Here is a 22,541-nt window from a genome sequence, read left to right as displayed (position 1 = left end):
CATCTGGGACCCTCTGTTTCACAAATGAAGCCCAGTTCCTTAGTGAACATGAAGCCATTTCCTTCTTTACCATGGTCAGCTTTCCCAGAGAATTTCTTCATTTCTTTTCAGCCCTCTGCCCTCCCACAAACAAGCACAGTGTTTCAAATGTAAGGGCAGAAGCAAGCACCAGACATGCAATGTGAAACAAACAGTGAAATCATCTGACTGCAGAGTAAAACAGCACCTAATTATATGGGTAGTGGTCTCACATGTTCTGCACTCAGTGTAACGCTTTATGATTCACTTCAAAAACAAAATGCTCCCCTTAAAAAAATCATGTTTAAATCTGTGTGCTGCCCATTTGAACAGTAGGCATTTCTCCAGCAGCTCGATGTTGCCACAAAACAAGATCTTCTTTCCTGTAATAATTCTATTTCCAGGAAATAATAAGCATTAACATGATATGTAACAGTGGTTTAAAAAATTAGGTTTTGAAGTGGTAAATGATCACAGGAGCTCTTTTTTAATGTCCAGAGCAGTTGTTAAAAATTATCTATCTACTTTATTTTATTCATTTCTATATGGCCAACTTGATGCAAAACATTTCTGTACAATTAAGGAAAAATTTAATATTTAATCTTGGTTTTTTCCATTCCTGAAGCACCTCATGTCTCTTAGAGACACATCAGACAGAGCTAACCAAATGCTTCAGCTTTTATAAGTTTTTAAAAGTTATTTGCCATTTTCTCATCCACCCATTTCTTATGTAGAAACAAACTTTTCATCCTATTTTCTTCCTGTCAAATTTCCATTTCCAGTGGACTTCTTTTTAAGGATTCACTGTCACTGGACCTCTGAAAAATTCTCACTTATTTCAAATTACCTATCACCTGCAATATAGAACTGACTTCCTTGGTTTCTTCCAGAATCATTAGGAACATACTTGTAGTAGCCATAAAAAAATCCCAAGTGGCAGGAGCCCTCTTGATGCCCAAGGCACAGCTTATAAGCAATTAAAAAAATATGCAGACACTGAATTTAGCATGAACCATTGATGCTAAAGAATGTCTGTAGCATGTTTCCATTTCTGATTAATCCTGTCCACAATGTTAGGTAGTAGAGGAACAAAAAAAATTCTACAGTTCCCAGAACACTGGAACTGCAAACTGTCTTGCATAATTTTGGCTATTAAAAAAACTTCTGATTAGTACCTTCCTGTGATTTTTCCTTCTAGAAAATAACTGATACTCATTACCTATGGATTGCGCTAAAGCCATAATTTTATGATTTATCTATTATGATCTCTATTATAATCATAATATATCTATTATGATCCTCAACATTTTAAAAACCTCTGATTTAATCTTTCTTTTCTAGACTCCCACTGTTCCATTGCAGGTGAATTTCTATCCCTTCAACTAAATATACTCAATTACATAATATCTAATATCACATATAACAAACTTCATCACAGTTGAAGACTGCCCATCTTCTGTGGTGTATCTTTTAATCAGGGTTTGTCCAGCCACTCAAAATTACTGCTGCTACTGACCCATCCTTAACATTATTGTTGCAAAGTTTGCATTCACTATACTGCACTAGCATGAAAAGATCAGTGTTTCATATTAAATAGCTCTAAAATTTCGGAGCTGGTGTACTCCCCACAAAACATCAAATCTCCGGGCTGTGCTGGGCCTCATCAGTGTGCAGCCCTGCAGCAGCAAAGAGGGCCAATGGCATCCAGCTCTATTAACTAGAATGCATGCAGTAGGTGCCCCTCTCTTTCCAACACCAAGACACAAAGAGGACTGTACTACTATGAGAGGCTGAGAGAATGGGGTTTGCTCATCCATAAGCACAGGAGGTGAAATTAAAGACATTCCTGTGTATAGCTATCTAGTGGACTGCAACACAGAGGATGGAGCCAGACCCTTTGCAGATGTGTACAGTTTTAGCACAAGAGATGAAGACAAAAGCTGTAATACAGGCAACTCCAACTGAATATCAGAAAAACCTCTTTTGCCATGAGGTGGTCAAACACTGCAAGTTGGTCAAGTGATTCTACAAGTTGTGTAATCTTCATCCATGGAGATATTCAAAACCTAATTTGACACAGACCTGGACACCTGATGCAGATGACTCTGCTTCAGCAGTGAGGGTTGGACTGCATGATCTCCAGAGGTTCCTGCCAACCTCAGCTCTCTGTGATCTGAAGCAAGTCATAGCCTAAGCCTCTCATGACATCATACAGTAAAACCAGGCCCCAGTGAGGACCGGTGATGGATGTTCTAACCTGAAAAGAAATCAAACTATTTCCTACACTTCCAAGTTTGCTGTGGAAGAAATCCAGCTTCCTTTCACTCTCTTTCCAACACATTCCTGTAGGTTTCTGAGCTGTATTTATCTTCCACTAAAGTCTACTTTACACAATGATTTTCTAGAATATACAACTATCAGTTTCCCTCTCAAGGTGACAGGAAATGTGCACACCCAACTTTCAATTCCCCTCCTGAACTCTCTAAATCTCTCCTTCTGATTAAAGACTTGGTTTCCAGACCACTGCTATACAATTAGTTATGGATACCAACCTCTTGATGAACAGCATCACACAATTCGTCTTTCACCGCCCTTTCCTTAAACCAATCAAAACAAGAGGAATTATTTCAAGCTAGAACTCAAGGAAGAGCAAATTGTATACCTGTAGCTACCTAGATAAACCTGAAGCTTTTCTAGTAGTGCCAAGTCTACATTGATACAACTGAAATAGATGACTTCAAATACTTGAGCATACAATTAATTAAACTCACATACATAACTTATCTCTGCTAACATGCAAACTTAGATATTCATGAAAAAAATTATCACAAATCAGTTACTTCTCAAAAAATGACATACAGAAATTATATGGGTCCAATCTTGCATACCTTTGACAAAAGTGATCAATGCATATTTCAATTACATATCCTTTAAACTAATGCCCATATCACTACTAGTTTATTTTGTTTACTTTTGTCATATATATAATAGCCTGTATCCTGGTCTAAAAGTATAATACTTGCTGAAGTTCACACGTGTTCATTGCAATTTTCAAGTCAGCACTGCAATTAATTTTATGCCATTGGGGTTTCACCAAGCAAAAATAATATCCAAGCATTTAATTTTGCTGAATTCAATCTGTTTAATATGCACTTTGCTTGATCATAAAAAAATAAAACTTCAAATAGGAGTGTAAAATTAACTGTGTTACAGCAAACCCTTTCCAACAAATGAAGAATAAACAGCAATTAAACTACGAACTCTTCAAAGCAGGCACTCTTTTTTTTTTCCTAGGCATTGTATGGTATGATGCCTTGTCCATACAGTCCAAATAACATTTTCCTTAATCATATCAACATGAGATAAAAACACATTAGGTAGGAAGGGTAATTAAGCTGTGACACATCTCATATCCATTCATGAAATGCCCTGAAAATGATGGTAGCCAAAACTATTTAACTGAGACCATTTTCTTCAACAATTTTCTAAGTGAGAGAATCACCAAGGAAACTTGCTACAGCTTCCAGAAACATTCTACACAACAATGCAAGAACAGGAGTACTGGGTCAGACCAGTGTTTCCTGTATCCCATCTCCAACAATCCTCAAAAACAGCTGCAAGGAACAACTTAAGAAAAGTGACAGCATATCTAATACACACCCAAAGTCTCCATCTAAAAATTTTCAGTGCAGGCATTTCCTCGAATAAATATGTATTTAGTAACATTCAGTGGATCATTCTGTCATTAATTTGTTCCATCTCCTCTGAATTTCATAAAAGCTTGTCACACCTTAGCACATTTAAAAGACATCACTTCTCTTACAGGAAGTCCTAATTCCAGATCAACCAAGCACACTGATAAAACACTCATTTTAGCAGCAGTAACAATAGTACTAACACATCCACTACGTAACCAAGTGCCACAGGACAAAACCCCTGCCTGAGCCTCCAAAATCCTAGAGAACAAGTATCAAATAAGAGATAGGAAAATATTTAGAAGCAGTAAGATGACAGCCGCTAGCATCACAAGAAATGATATCTAGTTAGAAGTAGCTTGATGCTTTTGTAGGCATTTCAAGTAAGGAACAATTTGGGAAGAAAGATGAATCCAAAAAGTGATGCTACAAAGGAATTCTAGTCCAAGCACAAGGTATAAAACAAATGCGTGTTTGCAAAATAGTAAACGGGCAACAGAGCTGGTGTTACAGCTGGAAGGAAAACCTTGATAAAGAGAAATAGTATGATGGAGCTGGGTGAAGAAGGACTTCAAACTTAGGGCAAAATACTAATATTTCATATACCAGAGAAGAGATGTTAGGGGGACATAAAAGACATGGTCCGTGTGAGAGTCTGTCATTCTGAAAATGATCTCTGTAAGACAATTCTGGATAGTTAAGACTGGAGAAAAAATATTTCTCGGTGGTAGTGAGGATGAGCGTTTAACTGAAGAATAGGCAGGAAAGCATACAGCAGGAATGTTAGGCAGAAAAATCCTGCAAGATTTTGATGCAGTCTGAATGCAAAGAACTTCAGAATAGAACAAAAGTTACACTAGGTCAGTAAAAAAAACAATATAGCAGAGAGAGTATCCCTTCCCATGATATTCCATGTCAGCATCCAGCAGTCAGCTGTGTAAAAACTTCCTGAAGTTGCATCATCACCATCACACTTAACAGCTCCTCAGAGATGTAACAGAGTAATGCCTGATGCATTTTTGAGCCTGTTCATATTTTGACCTCTAAAACACCCTTTGGCAAGGAATTCCACTGAGCAATTCAATTGCATGCTACATGGTAGGATGGAAGGAAGGCACACAGAAAAGCCATGAAAACAAAACAAAAAGAAAAAAAAATTACAGCTTCTGTCAAATGTTTTAAAAGTGCTTCCTGAGAATTTCACAGTATGTTTCCTTGTTCTCATAATATTAAAGTTAATGAATACTCTTCCCCAACTACCTTCTTGAGGCCTTGCTCAGTCATCTCTTTTCCAAGAGGAAGTATTTTATTTTAACTCTTCCTCTGGCAAAACTGCTTCCATCTATCTCATCAGCCTTTATGCCCTTATCTCAAACTACAGTATCTTTTTTGAAATAATGAAAAGAAAAATACACACCACAGATAGATTTCACACACTGGATTTATGGAATGCTTTCAGTTTGTTTTTCTATTTCTTTCCTACTCACACCAAATAATCTATTTGCCTTTTTAACTACTGTGCTACAAGGAAGAGGTCTGTATCAGTGAGACTGCCAAATTACAGACCTCTCCTAGCAGGCAATATAGCAATGTTAACTTGAAAAGTAGATGGAGGGCTTGTAAGGAACTCTAGGAGATCTGTTTTGACTAAGGGAATCTAAGATAGGCAATAAGGAGATGACAGAGAAGCAAGACTACATTTTCATTGAGATAGATATACCATAAGCCTATGAATCATCTGCAAAGAGATGATACTTAAATTGTCTTTCCACATAAGATTATGCAAAGATGAACAGCAGAATAAGGGGGGAAAAAGGGGGCGGTTGAGAGACAGCATGTTGCAGAACTCCCACACAAAGCTGGGTAATGAATGAGAAAGATCCTCCAAAAGATATGCTGAAGAAGTGATCAAAGTATCCAAAAGCAGCAGAAAGATGACATTTGCCAAGAAGTCACAGGGCAAAAAGAACAGGGACATGGTCAAATGTTTTCACAGCTGGCTGGCAGACTGAGACAATCAAAGCTTAAGATTTGAAGTGCAATTTACAATTATTAAAGTAATCTTTAGAAGTCCCTATCTTGCTAGGAGAGACAGTCTCAGAAGTGATTCACATGTGCCTCTGCTCTGCCTTTCGGCATGCCCTTAGCACTACTGCCCATCGCTGCCATGCACTCTGCACTGTGCCTGCTCCTGCTTCAGCAGCATAGGGCCGTGGCAGGATGCTGAGAAGCTGCTTTACTCATAGTATTGCAATACCCAGGGCTTTTATTTAGCAACTGAATTTGCCTTATACAGTCTCTGAGAAGAAGATCATATTGACCTGAGCTATTATGAATTCCAACTGGAGGTGAGTAGCTTTGCGAGGCTCCACCAGGAACCGGGACACAAGCGGAAGGGCGGCCCCACTGCTATGGATCTGCATCACCTTTTGTGACCCATTCCAGATCAGTCAACCACATCTGCCATCTTCTGCTAAGCTTTCCCTTGCCAGAGAAGGAAACTAACAAAAAATTTAACAAGTACAGTTTCGCAGCCCGGATTGTCTTCAAAGAATTGGTCCGTGAAGTGGAACAGGCTAGAACAAAATAACTACTTAAATTTTTTTGATCCTCCTATTCCTCTCTATTTTGCATTCACACCTCCCAGGAAAGATGTTTTGTACATGGGCTGTGTGATTGCACAACAGCCAAAATGAGTAAGAAACTCTATAAACTAACTTGTTTTCCAACAATGACGCACGCACATGCAAATACTCACAGATCCTTCTATACACCAACTACTTCTGAAAATACAAATGGAAATAACAGTAATCTTCCAAGCTCTCTCTTTTTCATTGCACACAGCAAAGAAAAAGGGAAAAAAACAAAACCCACCACCATTCTAACTGATATACTTTATTTATTAACATTTTCTATCCCTTAGAAAAAAGATAAATTAATTATAATTAGCTCCCATTTGGGCAATTTTGTGTATAGCATTCATATCAGCAATGTGTTGAATAAAGAGCTAAAATCAACACATACATTTTCTTAAGTGAAGACTTGAATAAAACAAAGTCAGGCACTTGGTTCCTCTTTCATTCCATATGATACACAGCTGCATCAATCCCATCAGGAAACAGGCAACAGGAAATTCTTAACATTCTGAAGAGATATCTAAAGATGTGTCTCATCACCCTTCCTCCTGAAAGTGCTTTTCGATGTTTCGAAGAGCTAAAAGATGTTTATACAAGTTCTAAAATTATTAATTACTTTCCTTAGCTTTTAAGCAGCTCTAGGCCTCATTAAGTAGCTAACAATGAGACAAAAAAAAATTCTTTTTATAAGTTGCCTAGAATTTTTCATTTCATTCATCTCAAAATATAAATTGTTAAGGAAACCTTGACACCTACAGACAAAATCAAAGCCAAGTACTCTAGCTATTGGAAAATGTTCCTTCATAATGTGCTGCTCCTGTGTTATTTGTGTTTCTAACTACAGCTCTTGCATATATAATTCCATTATACTTTTATAAATCACCATTTTGAAAAATGCTTTTGAACCATTAATATATTTTCCTGGTTAAAATTCTTTGAGATGTTCTTAACAAGAGTCTTAGATAATGAATTTGGGCAAACTCTGGAACAGTCTTTAGAGTATTATCATTCTCATTAATTTTCAGAACTACCCACTGTGTTGAGATGATTGTCATGGGCCTAAGACTTCAATTTGGCTAAATATTTTTGCATATATTTCAACATATAAGTAACCAACAGATGTTTAAAATGTTAAGTTCACAATCTAGAAATAGTTAAATATTTACTGTAGTATCGTAATTTGGTTTTGCACTTATTTTTATTTTTATTTTTCTGCTTCTATCTTTAAACACTCTTTTAGAGTCCTGCTTCGCTGTAGGCAAAATGCTTTAAAACAACATCACATGAAAACAAAACATACTTGATTTAGTAAATACAGCTGTGTTTTTAAGAAAGAAAAGAAATAAACACTTTAAGGTACCACAAATTAAAACAGAGAAAAGAAAAGAAAGCATTCAATGTAGAAATGTTACTTTTACCTGAGGTCCAGGCTTAATGTAAAACCTTTTAAATTGTTTGCATAATAAAAGCTCTAAAATTCATGTTTTATTTCTGCTTTAGAAACCTTATACATTCTACTGTCTTACACCATTCCTAGAAGGCTCTATTAGATGAAAACAAAATTACTTTCAAGATGCTCATACACAGCATATATAGTATCTTACTTTAGTCCAAAATATTCTTTTTCTTTGCCTTTTTTTTTTTGTTTGGGTTTTTTTTTGCTTTTTTTTTTGGGGGGGGGTTTGTTTTGTTTTGGTTTGGGTTTTTGTTATCTTTGAAGACTGCTTCTGTTTCCATTGTTTCATCCTTAACCATTCACATATCAGAGCAATAAGTATTTCATTACTGGTTTATCTGTCCAGAGGCTTGAGAAGCAGTAACAATTAACCCTCCCTTCACAGTGATTGATACAGGCTTTGCTTTCAATTTGTTCCACTACACAGATCATGAAATTCTGAATGCGATCATCCTTATTGACCTACACTTTCAAACACACGGCTACAATGAGATGAAAGTAATTATTAAAAGGAACACAGGACTACTCAATGCTGAAACAAAGTCTTGAAAAATCTTTTAGATGACCTTCTCATTAAATTAGTGTCTTTTGATATAAAATAAAATTATGGATTATCTTCAAAATCTGGAAATATTCAATGTAAATCTGATCAAAGTACAATATCATTATATCACATAAGCCCAGTTCTAATGTCACATCAGTTCATATCTGACCCAATAAACAGAAACTTCAACCACAGTGATCAGAAGAGGATCACACCCTATATATTTTAAAAGTTCCTCTGTCAGCTTTATTTTATGCCAGCTCTGCTGGAAATGTTGTGTTGAAAATGACAAGACGGTAATTTCTATTCTATTGCAGTCTGTTTCAAGAAAGAAACAGTGTTTCCTTTTAAGATTCTGGACTTCTTGAGGCACCTAATGTAAGTAAGTAGAGAGGAAATTCAGACTGCTAAGGAAAAATGAGAAACTCAAGTCAGATTTCCATCATCAGCTGAGATGAACCAAGACCTATACACACCACTGCTGGAAACTTACTGCAGTGGAAAAAAAATATTTTTCATAAACCCTGGAAAAATAACCCCACAAAATGTTAATTTCTTTTAACTGATACATTTTTAAAAATTAAATACGATCAGTAGGTGAGCAGTAATGATAGAACTACTTAAAAAATGGGATGCAGTCAAAGAAAATCAGGATAGAAAACTGTGCAGAAGGATGTTCTTACAGGCCCGAGGCTCTAATCACAAAACAAAGTGATGGAGATGAACCAATACTGCCTGGATTAGCAATGAATTATTTTGAACTATAATCATGTGCCAGCACAAAGGGGGTAAAAACTAGCCATTACTCACAAGCTGATCTGCAGATAAGAACCAAAAATAAGTGAAAAAGGGAAAAATTTATATGCTAAACTGAGCCAGGAGAATAATGAAAATCTAAAATGTTGTTACACTTCAAGTAACATTATATTTAATGTCTTTCATGTACTGTATAATGTCGAGTATTTACACAATAAGGTCTGTAAGACACTAGGGCTAAAGCAGGGTTAAACTGGATAACTCTTCTGTAAATTAGTACTGCATAGTAATATGTGCTAAAAAAATATCCTAATAGATGAGTTAGTTTTAAAATAGCACACGCACACATGGGCACTAATTTCTTCCACTGTAAGACTGCAGGAAATACACATATATGTACACATGCATAGATAGAGCCTGGTACAGGTACGAAAATGTGTAAATACACACACTTATGTATACACAGACATATATAATGAGGGATTTAATTTCCATTAGTCCATCTGAGAGCTAAGCATCACCATCTTAAGGTTCAATGTTAGTTTTCCCTTCAGAACAAAATGTTTAGAAATAATTTTGTGAGAAAAGAAAAATCGAGATTGCTATCCACAAAGATTCCTGAGATTCTTATGAACAGACTGTTTAAATGAAGAGCACTTTAATCAGTAGAGGAATCCTCACGTTTCTAATGTCTTGCTGTGCATTCTGCAGGTTATAGTAGCAGCTGGTAGAGGTCATATATCTTTTGTGAGCATCCCAAAAAGGCTCACTGCCAGACTGTTAAATTATGAATAAGCAATGAACAAAAGAATGCAGATACGGTGGTGACAAGATAATCCAAGCAAATTTATCTATGACAAATTTCACAGGATTAACAAATTACATTTACACAGAACAATAAAAATGAGGAGAAAAAAAAGGGAAAAAAAAAAAAAAGAGCCTACTTTTTGCTCACAGCATTACAGAAAAAGAAAATCTCCATTCCAGTACATGTATTCACATTCAACTTTAGATAAAGTAAGACATAGTTTGCTGAAGATGAGCAACTAGAATTATTTCCTTTCAAGGAAATACATATTCTGTATCTATCTAATATACAACACATGCCTGCACTTTGCAGTATACACGTATATAAGTCAATGGAAAATCCTTTAAAGTTTTCCTCATAATTACTAAGAAGCATAAGTAATAGAAGCATGGTAAGAAGAATAAATACTGAAGGACTCTAATTTAGCTTTTCAGGTGAAGTAACTTTCCATTTTCTGTCAGTTAAAACACATTTTTTCCCTTAATCATGTTGGACTTTTTCCTATTTGAATTAAACAAATATTGCAATAAATTATAATCTCCACAAGAAAAAAGTAATGGATAGAACTTAAATCTCTTTGGGTTTTTTTTGGTTTTTTTTTTGCAGTAGCACCATAATAAACATTTTTTTAAAAAATCACTCCTAAAGGAATTCTAAATCTATAATCTAAATACTGGCTGCTCCTAAATATAGACATTCAGTATGTCAAATAATCTGGGGGGAAAGTAAAGGAGATTTGCAATGTTTGCTACATCCTGCAGTCTCCTGTTCTGGTTTTTGAAAGTGATACCAAAAAAACTGAAATACTACTCTTAAAAAGCATGGAATATCAATTTCAAAAGTGCAGTTCTGTAGAGAAGCATTTTTCTTCCTATTAAAAAGGAATGAATAGGAAAATCATGATAGAAAAAACACTCAAAGGAAAGACAGCATCTCTTAGCTAGGAAATTTGAGCATAAATAGAGTGATTGATAAAAGAAACAGCATATATGTTTGACAGATCGGGAATCAGCTGTATCTTCTCTATCATGCTTCTCATCTGAAGTCTATTTTCTGTCACCTCCATTTACTTCCTGTTGTTTGTTAATCTGAAACAGTTGTTTTGTAAAAATAGATCTTGAATAAATATAGGCCTTCTGAAACCATATTATCATTTATGCATCAAATATATGTTCTTGTTACAGAGCACTGCCTACAAACAGGAAACCTCACTATTAAAGTGAACATCCAATTAATTAAGATACTTTAGTAAACTACTTGGATTCTGCAAACAACTACTTGAGTACCATTTATCTAGCTCATTCAGCCAATGGAAAAAATTACTGCACTTTTGATTTTTCCCAAGAAATATAAGTTTTGTTGTAAAACTGAACAGCAGCTCAGAAGGAATGAATAGATAAATTAGCCCAAAGTGCTTGTTTTTCTTTTTATGTTCATCTTCTGTTTGTTACTTAGCAAGAGAAAACAGGTTTGTTTTTTAAAATGCAGTTCTTTTTGAGAACCTCCTGTCCATACTGTTAGCAATTTATGCAAAGGTGAAGCAAACATGCCAATCCTACATCTAACTATAGTCAGACAAATAAAATCAGCTACTTTTTTTTTCAGCTGTGAAGGTTGAAGGATAAGTACCACTGGCAGCTATTCTCTTTTTTTTTTTCTCAATACTTTTTCCCTTTTTTAATCCTGTGCCAGCACTGCACAGATTCAGTCACTCAGTTCTTTCTATTGACCTCAACCTTGACCTGTGAAAACTGCCCACTTACATTTTTTTCCCACAAAGTTAAAAATTCTGCTTCCCATCATCTCCAAGAAAAAACAGCTTTTTAACAAACATTTTTCTAGAATTTGGTGCATTATACTTTTGCTAAATGAACTACAGCTTTGGTATCTAACTCATATAGGTCTAGGTTGTGAGTAAACTGATTGGAAATGTGAATTTGTGCATGACTTTCAAACATGGCATTTAAGCAAGAGGGAAAGAATATCCCCTATCCCCTATTCTACTATGTAAATACAGAGTTCTGATATATAAATACACAGTTCTAATACACAGTGCCTAAATTTCAGCAAAACTATAACCCTTTTAGAGTTTCACCCAAAATGACTGTTCAAAGACTATTCATTACACAATAAAATTCAGCTTAAAACAATGTAATATCTAATGAAGCCTGTTCTAAATTTCTGTTGGAGACAAAATTCCCAGGCAAGTATCTTAAAGGCAGGTTATAGAATTTAGGTACCCATATTTCACTAAAATGCAGTATGTGTTGAATGCCTAAATCCAACAGGCTCTTCAGAAAATCCAAGCCCCTGGGACATTATCGTAGATTACATACATACATATTATTCTGACTATATCCCCTAAGTTCACTATATACATATGTAAACCTAACATGCCTGCAGGTAATGGAACAGTACTTTTCCACTTAAATTATTTAACATAAGTGTTGAACTTCCATTATATATCAAGCTAACAGCTAATTTTAAATTGCAATCAAGCCATTCTCTGAAAGCACTTTATTTCAGTGGAGGTTTTGCCTGTAAAAGAAATGTAAATCCCTTTAATGAAGGCAGTGTAATCTTTGAATACACAGTCAAAATGGGGGCTGGAATTTTATTCCTAATGCTAACATTGACATCTTTTGCCACTTCTGCTAGTTCTCAAGAATTTTTTGTGTGTAACTATCTCATCAGTAAAGCATGTAGAACAGCATTTTCAGACCTTTCGAAGCGCGCAAAGCCAAATAAAGAAGTATATCTACAGAAATACTCAATATTAATATTAAAGTCTTCTTCAGACATTGGCTGACATCAATGAGGAGTTCCCCAGAATAGACAAATGACAGAACATGACAGAACAGTGAAAGTCCAAAATGCATACAAGAAATTCTGGGAAAATAGCCTTAGTAAGAAAATCTTCACAACTCTGCTTTCAGTAATCTTTTCAAATTCTTTGTAACATATCACTTGTTCTTTAATGTGCCTGGCTCTCGCCTGCATGTAGTGCTGGGTAAGGGCTGGCATAACTCTCAGTATCTGGCTGCAGCAGGCTGGGATCAGGATCTCCTTGAGAATCACTCCGCTTTTACTTGACAATCTCGAGATTTTCGCGTTTACAATAACACACAGAGGCAGAGTTCACTCCTCCTCTCACTAAGTACATTTGTCATTGCTATCTCTCTCAGGAAACATTCACATCTATTAAATTATATGTTAAAAATACTTTTATCCTTGCTTGGGATTCTCTGTAGTGTACTTTAATTGTGCACATAATTTCATTTGGGACTTTTCTAAAGATTAAGGTACAACTTGAACTTAATATTCTCCCAAAGACAGGGTCCAGTTCTGCCAAGTTAGAGACACAAATACTATCCTACCCTTACTGTACCTTCTTTGTCCTGTGTAATATACTTCTGTGGCATACAAAATTAACGAATATTTGTACTACTCAAAGTCCTGTTCAAATGAATGGCACAACGGTCCTATTCATTTGACTAGGACTTTGTGTATTGCAAAACCACTGCTTGAGCTAGTCACAGAACAATGCTCTAGTCATATAAGACGTGGCAGCAACTATTATATTCTTACTATGGCACATCTTCTTATGCAGCAAAATACAATATTATTACAAATTATCCTTATTATGCAAAGTCCTGTTAAACAAAAAGTCGCACACCTCATTCACACTAATGGGATTTTGTATGTTAAAGATAACATACAGTAGCCTTATAAATATTACATAGAAAGAAACTGCCTATTCTGAAAAAATTTAATTCTTTTGAAATGAATTTTCAAAACATTTCATCTCATGGCCTTAAATCTTTGGCAGCTTCTTAAAAAAAAAAAAAACAAAAAGCCAAACATTAAGCATAAGCAAACAGACCAAAGAAACAAACTACTGGGTGAAAATGCAGTCTTTGCCATGTACCTTAAAAATATCCTATGTTAAGCATATGTAAACAGATTTCCAGGGTTACATCCTGCAGAACAAGTTTGTTTGATTCATTATAAAATATGCTATGACTATGCCGACATGACTATGCTGAAAACCCGAGGTGCTTTCATACCTGCAAGAGCTACTGCTGATAATAATATAAAATTGATCTGATGGAATAGCTGAATGTAAGGTTTATTCACATGAGATGAGATTTCAGGAAATGGTTTCATAACAGTAAACAGTTACTTAATTGCTAACAAATGAACTTTTGAACATTGATAAAATGGCTTAATTCTACTGACCTCAGTGAGAGAAAAATCATTCCAAAAATGTTAATAAAATGGTAACAGTTTTCATGATCAGTATCAGTTACTCAAAATTCTTATCTTAGAATACATTTTCCAGTAAAGAGGATATTGTTATAAAGATCATTTTATGAAACAAAAAAAAAAAATTAAACACTCTTTACTTTTTAGGAAGTATGGTGATGAAACTAACACCTAGAATGTCAGTTTTCAACAACTGTTTTACATCACTCTTGCAGTAAAATTCCCATCTGGGCTGGCAACTTGTGTGCCAAGTTTCAAACAAATGCGATTTGAAATTGCCAGTATATAAGACTGAAATTCAAGTGAGATGCTAATAAAAAGAGATGGGTACTGACAATAGATTCTCATATTCTCTTAAAAACACCTATGGCTCCAAGTGTTGTACTAATCTGTTAACAAAATTCTCCAATTATTTGTAACTTGTAGTATAGCATTAGAATATAATGCCATCAAACTGTCAAAAAACAAACTAACTGGATATAGTTTGTAAGAAAAAAACAATTGTGCTGTATGTAGGTAAAGAATGTAAAAACAGTGCTGCAGACAAAACCTTGTTATTCAGAATCCCATTAGTTACTGAAAATACCTAATATAAGTTTTGTTGATCAATACTCTCATGTAAGCTCTAAATAATGTATGATTCCAGTGGAGAAAAATGCAGCAAAACAAATATGGTGGGAGAATGTTTCAAATTATGAAGAGTAGTATGACTGCTAATCCATAAATCAGAAATCAGAAAGATTGTTGTAATGTGGGAGGGCTCTATTTAATAAAGGTCATTATAACTCCTGGCTCTAGAGCTATAAGATCTAATATCCTCTCTGGTAGCTCTATGATATGCCCATGCATTACTGTTCTTGTTGACAGTCTGTTGCCTTGGAAATATTTCATTATTTCAGTTTTTCCATTTGTAGACCCTTGGCCTTGTGATATGAAGGCCACCCTATTTCATATTTTCGATTATCATTTAAGCAATCTTCTGGAGCTATTTATATAAAAGCAAGTGTTAGACAATGCATATCATCATTTATCACTGCTATGTTTAAGCTCATGCTCTAGAAAAAGTGCCAAAATAAAGGTTTTTTCTCTTTCACTTTAAACCAATAACACTCTAATATTATGATATGCTATACAAATCAATGCTGGCATATCATATGCATGGCACTTCTGTCTATTTCATTTTCTTGGGTGTTGAAAAAACTAAACTGTTGCTGTAACTGTAAAATTTGCTAACACTCAGAGTTTAAAAGAAAATCAAACAAATGTAACTGCGTAACTTTTCATATATCCTTTTAAGATCCTAAACAGGTGAAAAAAGTTTCAAAACTGTTCAAGTGCCTGTTTACATCAGAGACTACTACTTTTTACATCTATTATGTAAGCACAACTTTTTGCTTGAAAAAATGTAACACAATCTATCTAAATACCTGCGGTAGTGAAGACTGAAAAACAATGTACACAAAATTAATTTAGAGGATTCTTAATCCTGAGAACTACTTTACTGAAGCAGTAGCTATGACACTGCAAAACCCTTTCAGTAAGTGATATGCTCCTGTATTTCAAACATCTTGGTTCCCACAGATGAAAGGATGTGTACAAAGACAGCTAAAATAGTTACATGCAAGACTTCATGAGCACATTACCCAACTTTTAATAAAATGTACATCAGTATCTGTTTATTAAAGCATTGATCCACTTTCTCCAAAACTTTAAGGAATAAACGGACTAACATTATTTTTGCTACAAAAAATGTCATCAATTCTACATGCAATACTTAAACCTAAACTATCCAGAACACGGTACAGAGTGACAACAAAGTGAACCCTAAGGGCAAAAACCAACTTCTTGGACACTAGGCCAAGTTTGTGGCTATTAGTGTTCTAGGAATTTAGACTACCTTTTCCCCTGAAATGATTACACCTCCCACTCCCTACAGGGAAAAACTACTCCGATCCAACCTTTAAAATGACAGCATCCGAGCTGAACAAGAAGATGCTATTAAAGGGCATTAAATTAAATACAGTATATCCTCCTACAACTTCAATCAGAATTTCAGACCAAGTGTTATTTAGTTCAGCTCTCAAGTGGAGCAGAATAACAAATCGCGCACTTTGATTTACCTTCTCCGAATGCCAAATGGAGACAGGTGATAAAGAAAGCACTCATGCACAGGCTATGAAGTTTCCCCTAGAAATTAATTCTATCTTCAAGATTCCTATCTCAGAGAAATTCCCAAAATGGCACACAAATATGCTTCTGCTGGAGAGATTACTGAAGCTATCCTGGCAAATACACTTAGCACTAATATAGTAACATTCTCAGAAAGAAGACAGCAGAATTGTTTGTTGTGGGGGAACAGGACTTATTCATATGAATTGTTTTTCCAACAAAGAATTCTGCAGGAGAAAAACCTGCTGCTTTAAGTGTTATTAACACAGTAGAAACACCTTTGCAGCCACTGGAAGGAAGATTTAAAAAAATGTTTATAGTTGAAAATGAAAATCTGTAGTTAAGTCATTGACATCTGAGGATGCACTGTTTTCCCATTACGTTTATCTCCTAATTTTGTTACATATCAACATAGCCTTGTCAAAATGCAACAGTTAACACTAATGCATCCAAGACAAGCACACTAACACTTCAGTGGGAAATATGAGATATATAGGCTTTTTATACCACGCAGTCTGCTTTCTTAGGAAAAATGGTACAGCTACTTAGACAAAATCTGTGGGGTTTGGAAGCTGTACTACAAACGCTGATCATTCTAAAATATGCAAGTATGAAATTAAGGCTGAAATACTATTGCTTAAATATTTTTCAGACTTATTTGTGCTGCAAAATATACACCGACTAACACATGATCCATCTACTTTTAAGGGCTATCTAAATGGTAATTTTCATTTTTCTAACCAGCCAGGAACCTTTCTCACCCCTCACACTCAAGTTCACTTGTAACCCTAAAGGGGCGGGAGGGAAAGAGCCCACCCCAAACCCTCTGGCTGCTCTTCTTCTGGGCATATATCTCGTCGCAGTGTAGCAATGGAGCTTTGAATACTTTTGTAAGAATCACAAAGTAACATCACATGAACTTGTACTCTTGTCTCCTACCAGTCACTTCTAGAAAGATTCACTTTACTAGAACAAATCCGCTACGGGCAATTCGTGTCACCAGCAGAGCACATTAATCACAAGCACTCTCTCCCAACAAAAGTACATGGGGCAGGCGGCGGGCCGGGAACCAAGCGGGGGGGCAGCGCGATCCCCCCGCCTCCCTGCCCGGACCCCGCGCACCGCCTCCGTGCCCGCCCGCCCGCCCGCGCTCGGCTCCGCTCTGCGCGCCCCGGGGGCCGCGGGCACCCGCGCCCGGCACGGCGGCGTTGGGCCGGGGGGGCGGGCCGGGCAGCCCCGGGGGCGCAGCTGGCGGCGCCCCCCCCGCTCCGGCCTAGCCGCACTTGAACCGCACCGGCGGGGCCGGCCCCTCCGCCCGGAACGCCGGGCCTGGCGCGGCGCCCCAGGGCCGCCGAGCGGCGGGGGCCGCCGGGGGGGCCTCCCGGCACACACACACACACTCACACACACTCACATACACACACGCACACACACACACACGCGCGCGCCCGCTCCACAACGCGCCCCGCCAAGCACCGGCTCCGGCACCGCGGCGGTGCGGCCACCGGAGCGGGGCCGCTGCTGCGCGGCTTGTTCTGAATGTGTGTGCGTGTGTGTGTGTGTGTGCTTGTGTGTGTGCGTGTGTGCGTGCGGCTGGCGGTGCGCACTAGGAGGAACTCACGGTGCCCGGCTGTGCGAGCGGCGGGTGCCGGCGGCAGGTCCCCCCACCCCGGCATGGCAGCCAGCCCCGGCCCCCGGCGCCGGCGGCTTGGCCCGGCCCGGCGGTGCTGCGGCGGCTGCTGCTGCTGCTGCTGCTGCAGGTTCAATAAAGAGAAAGTGTTACCGTTCTCGCCTGGAAGGATCCTGCTGAAAGCTTGGCTTGGTGGGCGCCATCTTCCTGGGATTTTTTTTTTTTTTTCTCCTCTCTCCCTTACTTTTCCCCCTCCTGATGTTGGTGTGTGTTGTGTGTCTAGCAGCAGCAGCGGCGGCAGCAATGGCCCCGGTTAGCCAGACAGGCTAAGGAAAAGTACTGAGGCCAAAGCATCGCGGGCTCCCACTCCTCCGCGCAGTCCTGGTGCAGGTTGCTCGCTCGCTTGCTTGCTAGCGCTGCTGCTGCCGCTGCCGCCGTCCATAAGCCGAGGAGCGGAGGGAGCCGGGGCCCCGCCGGCCCCAGAGACATGCCCAGCGCAGGCAGCGGCGGCGGCCGGCGGCGGCGGCGGGAAGAGCGAGCCGCGGCGCAGCCCCGGCGGGCAGCCCGGCCGCTGGCATCGCCCGGCAGGTGCGGCACACGCACACACACACGCACACACAGACACACACACTCTCTCACACGCACGCACACGCACTCTCGCACACTCGCTCACACACCCCCGCGCCCGCGGGCCGGGCTACGCGGGGTGCCAGGCCATCGGGCTGGCGGGGCGGGGGCGGGGGAGGGAAGGAGGGGTGTCAGGGATCTCCGGGCTTGACCGCTGTGAAAGTATTTCTGGGCATTTTCCAGCTGCTTTCCCAGCTCCGCTCCCGCTCGGCGTGCAGGGGACACAGCCTCTGCTGCCGGCGCAACAACGCCACTCAGTTGCAGTTTCGCACACTTTCTTCCTCTGGAGTCTGGGCTCCAGCGGCGAAGAGGAGCAGGGGGAGGCAGGGACTGTCTCTCCAACACCGCGGGCGCAGAAGCGCGGCGGGAACACACCGGGCACGGGCAGCGTGTCACCCGTGGGCTTCCACGGTGGAGGACGGGCTCGGGTGGGAGCAGCGGGCCGGGGGACGCGAGGGCCCTGCGACCCTCGGGGCCGTACGCGGGTGTGCCCGGAGCCAGCCCGGACGGGCCGGGCCGGGGGAAACCCGCGCATCCCCCAGACACCTCCGAGAAGGCGCCCGCACGTCCTGAGAGCGGGCATCGGGTACCAGCGAGACAAAAAGGGGTAATGCTGGAAATGTGAACTTAAAGCGATAACCCTATTTGTTGGCAAAGGGTGTAGCACTTCGCGCGGTTTTATTGGAGATCGTGAAACTAATCATGAAGTAAAGGAGCGGGCAAAAGAAACCGCTACCTTAATCGTTCCTTCCAGGACACCGGGAGGACCTAGTGCTAGCCCTGCTAGCCCTTATAGAGGAAATAACTCGTTCGCTTAAAGCTTTTCATCTCCAAGGTAACTTTGTGGTTGTCTACTGCTGTCCTGGAAGTACAAATGCCCGGGCCTGATCCTGCTCCCTGGGAAAATCCAACGGGCTTCCTTGGGGAAAGGGGCAAGCCCCGAAGGTCGGCCGCGTTTATTCACGAGAAACGTTTCCGCCACTACTCCAAAAGTTTTTTTGGGGGCAGGGGAGGAGGCTGGGGGCCGAGGGCGTGTGCGAGCCGCAGGGCAGAGCCAAGGGGCACAAGTTAGCGGAACACCTGGAAGTTTGGCTGCGGGGCGCCGTCCGCGCACCGGGCCCGGGGGATTCCTTTCCGCAGGACAGGAGGCAGCCGGGCCGGCGTCACTGGGCGCGGGGACGGGGACACGGCCGCGGTTCGGGGCCGCCGGGGCTCGGGAGCCGCGGGACCGGGCCGGGCCGGGCCGCGCTGCGCTCCGGGCGGCGCCAAGGCGGGCACCGGGGCTGCGGCCTGGGGGGGCTGCCTGCCTACGCAAAGTAGCAGATGCCGCTCCCGGCCGGCAGTCCTGTCTGCTCGCCTCCGAAATGAGGGGAAAAAAAAAAAAAAAAAAAAAAAAAAAAAGAAGAAGTTAACAGGTGTCTCCTTGGCTGTGGCAATAGAGTAAGGAGGTGTTGTGTCTGCCGTATTTTAAGCGTTTTGAGAAAGCGCGGAGAAAAATCGTCCGACGTAAACCATGCTGTTTCATCCATAATATAAAGTGAAAATTTGGAAGAAGTGCATTAATGTTTCCTCTCGTAGGTTAGTGTGCGAGGCATCCAGAGTGGTCTGGATTCGTGGTAGTAAAAGTACTTGAATATCTATTAAGCACTGTTTGGATTAGAGGTGTTAGTAGTTTGTCAGAGAAGTATTGCTTTTATAACTTCTTCCTGATTACAGACTGATAGAACCAAACTATTAAACGCGAAGTACTAAAAAAATTGTATGCTGCCTTGTCTACATAATTCTGTTTAACTTAAAGTCTCCAGAGGTCTCTTTCATTTGTCTAAAAGCCAATCTGACATTTCTGACCCTTGACTTCCCCACTTCACAGACTAAACTATTGTGATTGCTGCCTGTACTTCCTCGTTAAAGTGTCCGTCAGTTTCCATTGTAATTTAAATATTTCATAAGTGACAAAAATCATACAGAATCCATAAAAAGAAAGAAACTTTAATCTGTTCTTTATAACTCTCACGTTCAAAAATTTTTTAAAATTTTTTTCTTTTTCTTTTTTTTTTTTAGTATATGAAGGATTTGGTGTTTGCTTGAGCAAAACAAGACTCCTCCTTAGTTTCAAATATTTCTTAGCTAAGAACGTCCTTAGGTATCATCAGAGCTTATTTCAGGAGTATCAGCTCCCCATTAACTCTCATTTGATAAAGCCTACAAAAGTTACCATCAAACGTTTTCAATCACAGGCATCAAAACTATGGGAAGCAACACAAGTTGCTGAACGACAGAGTAGGCAATGGTCAGTTATCTAAATCTGGCTCCTAAACTTACTAAGTTTGAAATATTATGCTGAAGCTTCCTATTTTTTTTTTCTATTTTACATCATAGGGATGTTTAGTTAGGACGTTTAAGATTATACAGCATTTTTTCTCGGTATTTAATTTAATGCAATAGTTGAAAGCAAGATACTCGAGGCAGTGCCCTTTTTAGAGAAATGTAAACGTTTTGTTCCGATTTCAGTAGATCTGTTGTAGTCTACTTTTTTTTTTTTTTGAGGGTTCGGCTACGAATATAAGTTTATGTTAAAGCTAACTAACAGATTCAGACTTCAGGTTTAGAAACATAAAGAAATGTCAGGTAATTAATTAAGCTTCATGTTAGTATCAGTATATATCGATGAATTGTTAGGGCAAATGGGGAATGTCTTTAAACTTCGTGATGACTTACTGCCAACTTTCTACGCTCTGCTTCCTAAAGGCGCTCTCTGTGAATTTCCTGCATTTGCATTAGAATGCATTTACGATGAAAAAAAATAGCAGTGCTGAGTATACTTAGAGTTTCGGCTAAATTTCCCTGTAGTAACAGGTGACATGCTAAAACTGTTAAAACTACAATGTGGAATTGCAAGTGTGCAACCCCAAGTGAAAATTGTACTCATTCTTGGTTGAAAGAAAATTATCAATCAGCATACCATGATCAATTATCCCCCTGGCTGCCACACACTGGGATTTGCACAAGGCATTGACATTGAGAAATTCCTCTTTAGAAAGGATGAGCGGACGGGATCCCAAACTTTGCAGCAGCCAAGCTAAGATGCCGGGGTCTCACTTTTTTTTTTTCTTTCTCTTTTTTTTTTCTTTTTTTTTCCTATTGTTGCTTTACAGCTCATCCAGGACAAAACTAGGAGATTGTGTTTACTTCTCAGTGCATTTTAAAAGATGCTGTATTTTTAAAAAGTAAAAAAAAAAAAAAAAAAACAACAAAACATATACCCACCCCTTCAACCAAGCTCTCCCCCCACCCCGCAACAAACAGAAATGAGAGATTTAAAAAAAAAAAAAAAAAAAAGGAAAACAAAGAAACACAAAAGCACAAAGAAAAAGCAAGTGAGGGAGCCTCAGGAAGAGGCGCACACCCCTCGCCCAGCCGGTGCTCACCGTTGTTGGTAGGAGGTGATGCCCTGCACGTTTTGCGGGTTGCCGTTGGCCGCGGCGCCGGCTCGCCCCATGCCCGGCGCCGCCGGCACCCCCCCGGCCGCCCCGCCGGCCGCCGCCGCCGTCACCTGCACGCTGAAATCCGGGAAGATCCTGATCATCCCCGCGGCTCAGCACCCGGCGAGTGTCGGCGAAGAGGTGCAGCAGCAGCAGCGACTCTCCCTCCGGCGGCTGCAGCAGCAGAGCCAGGCACACTGCAATCCCATTAGTGAGTGGCGGCCACTGTGAGTGAGGACGGGCGCTTTGATGTGAGCGGCTGGGCTGAGATTGAGGAGTTTGGGGGGGCTAGGGGTGAAGGGGAGAGGGGGGAAGAAATTTACCGAATTGCAAACATGCAACGCGTGAAAATTTGGGAAGAGAAGTGGAATATCAGAGCTACCAAAAAAAAAAAAAAAAAAGGTATGTCGAATACTACTGGAGCTGTAGATATAGGCGAAAAATCCAAGCTGAG

The 22,541-nt window shown here is 39.8% G+C and overlaps 1 protein-coding gene across 2 annotated transcripts in view; it reads right to left on the bottom strand.

Moving 5' to 3' along the window:
* The window catches only part of NPAS3 (neuronal PAS domain protein 3), a 586,683-nt gene extending 568,234 nt beyond the window's left edge, over nucleotides 1-18,449 (bottom strand). For both annotated transcript variants that reach the window (XM_059475172.1, XM_059475171.1), the window contains exon 1: nucleotides 18,132-18,449. In XM_059475172.1, coding sequence (XP_059331155.1) covers nucleotides 18,132-18,181 — 50 coding nt within the window. In that variant the 5' untranslated portion in view covers nucleotides 18,182-18,449. The remainder of the gene's footprint in view (nucleotides 1-18,131) is intronic.
* Between the last annotated feature and the right edge of the window lie 4,092 nt (nucleotides 18,450-22,541).

Source organism: Ammospiza nelsoni, chromosome 6 (assembly GCF_027579445.1).
Source record: "Ammospiza nelsoni isolate bAmmNel1 chromosome 6, bAmmNel1.pri, whole genome shotgun sequence".
Classification (NCBI taxonomy): domain Eukaryota; kingdom Metazoa; phylum Chordata; class Aves; order Passeriformes; family Passerellidae; genus Ammospiza; species Ammospiza nelsoni.
The sequence above is the reverse complement of the archived record's forward strand: the minus strand, read 5'-3'. Positions and strand labels throughout refer to the sequence as shown.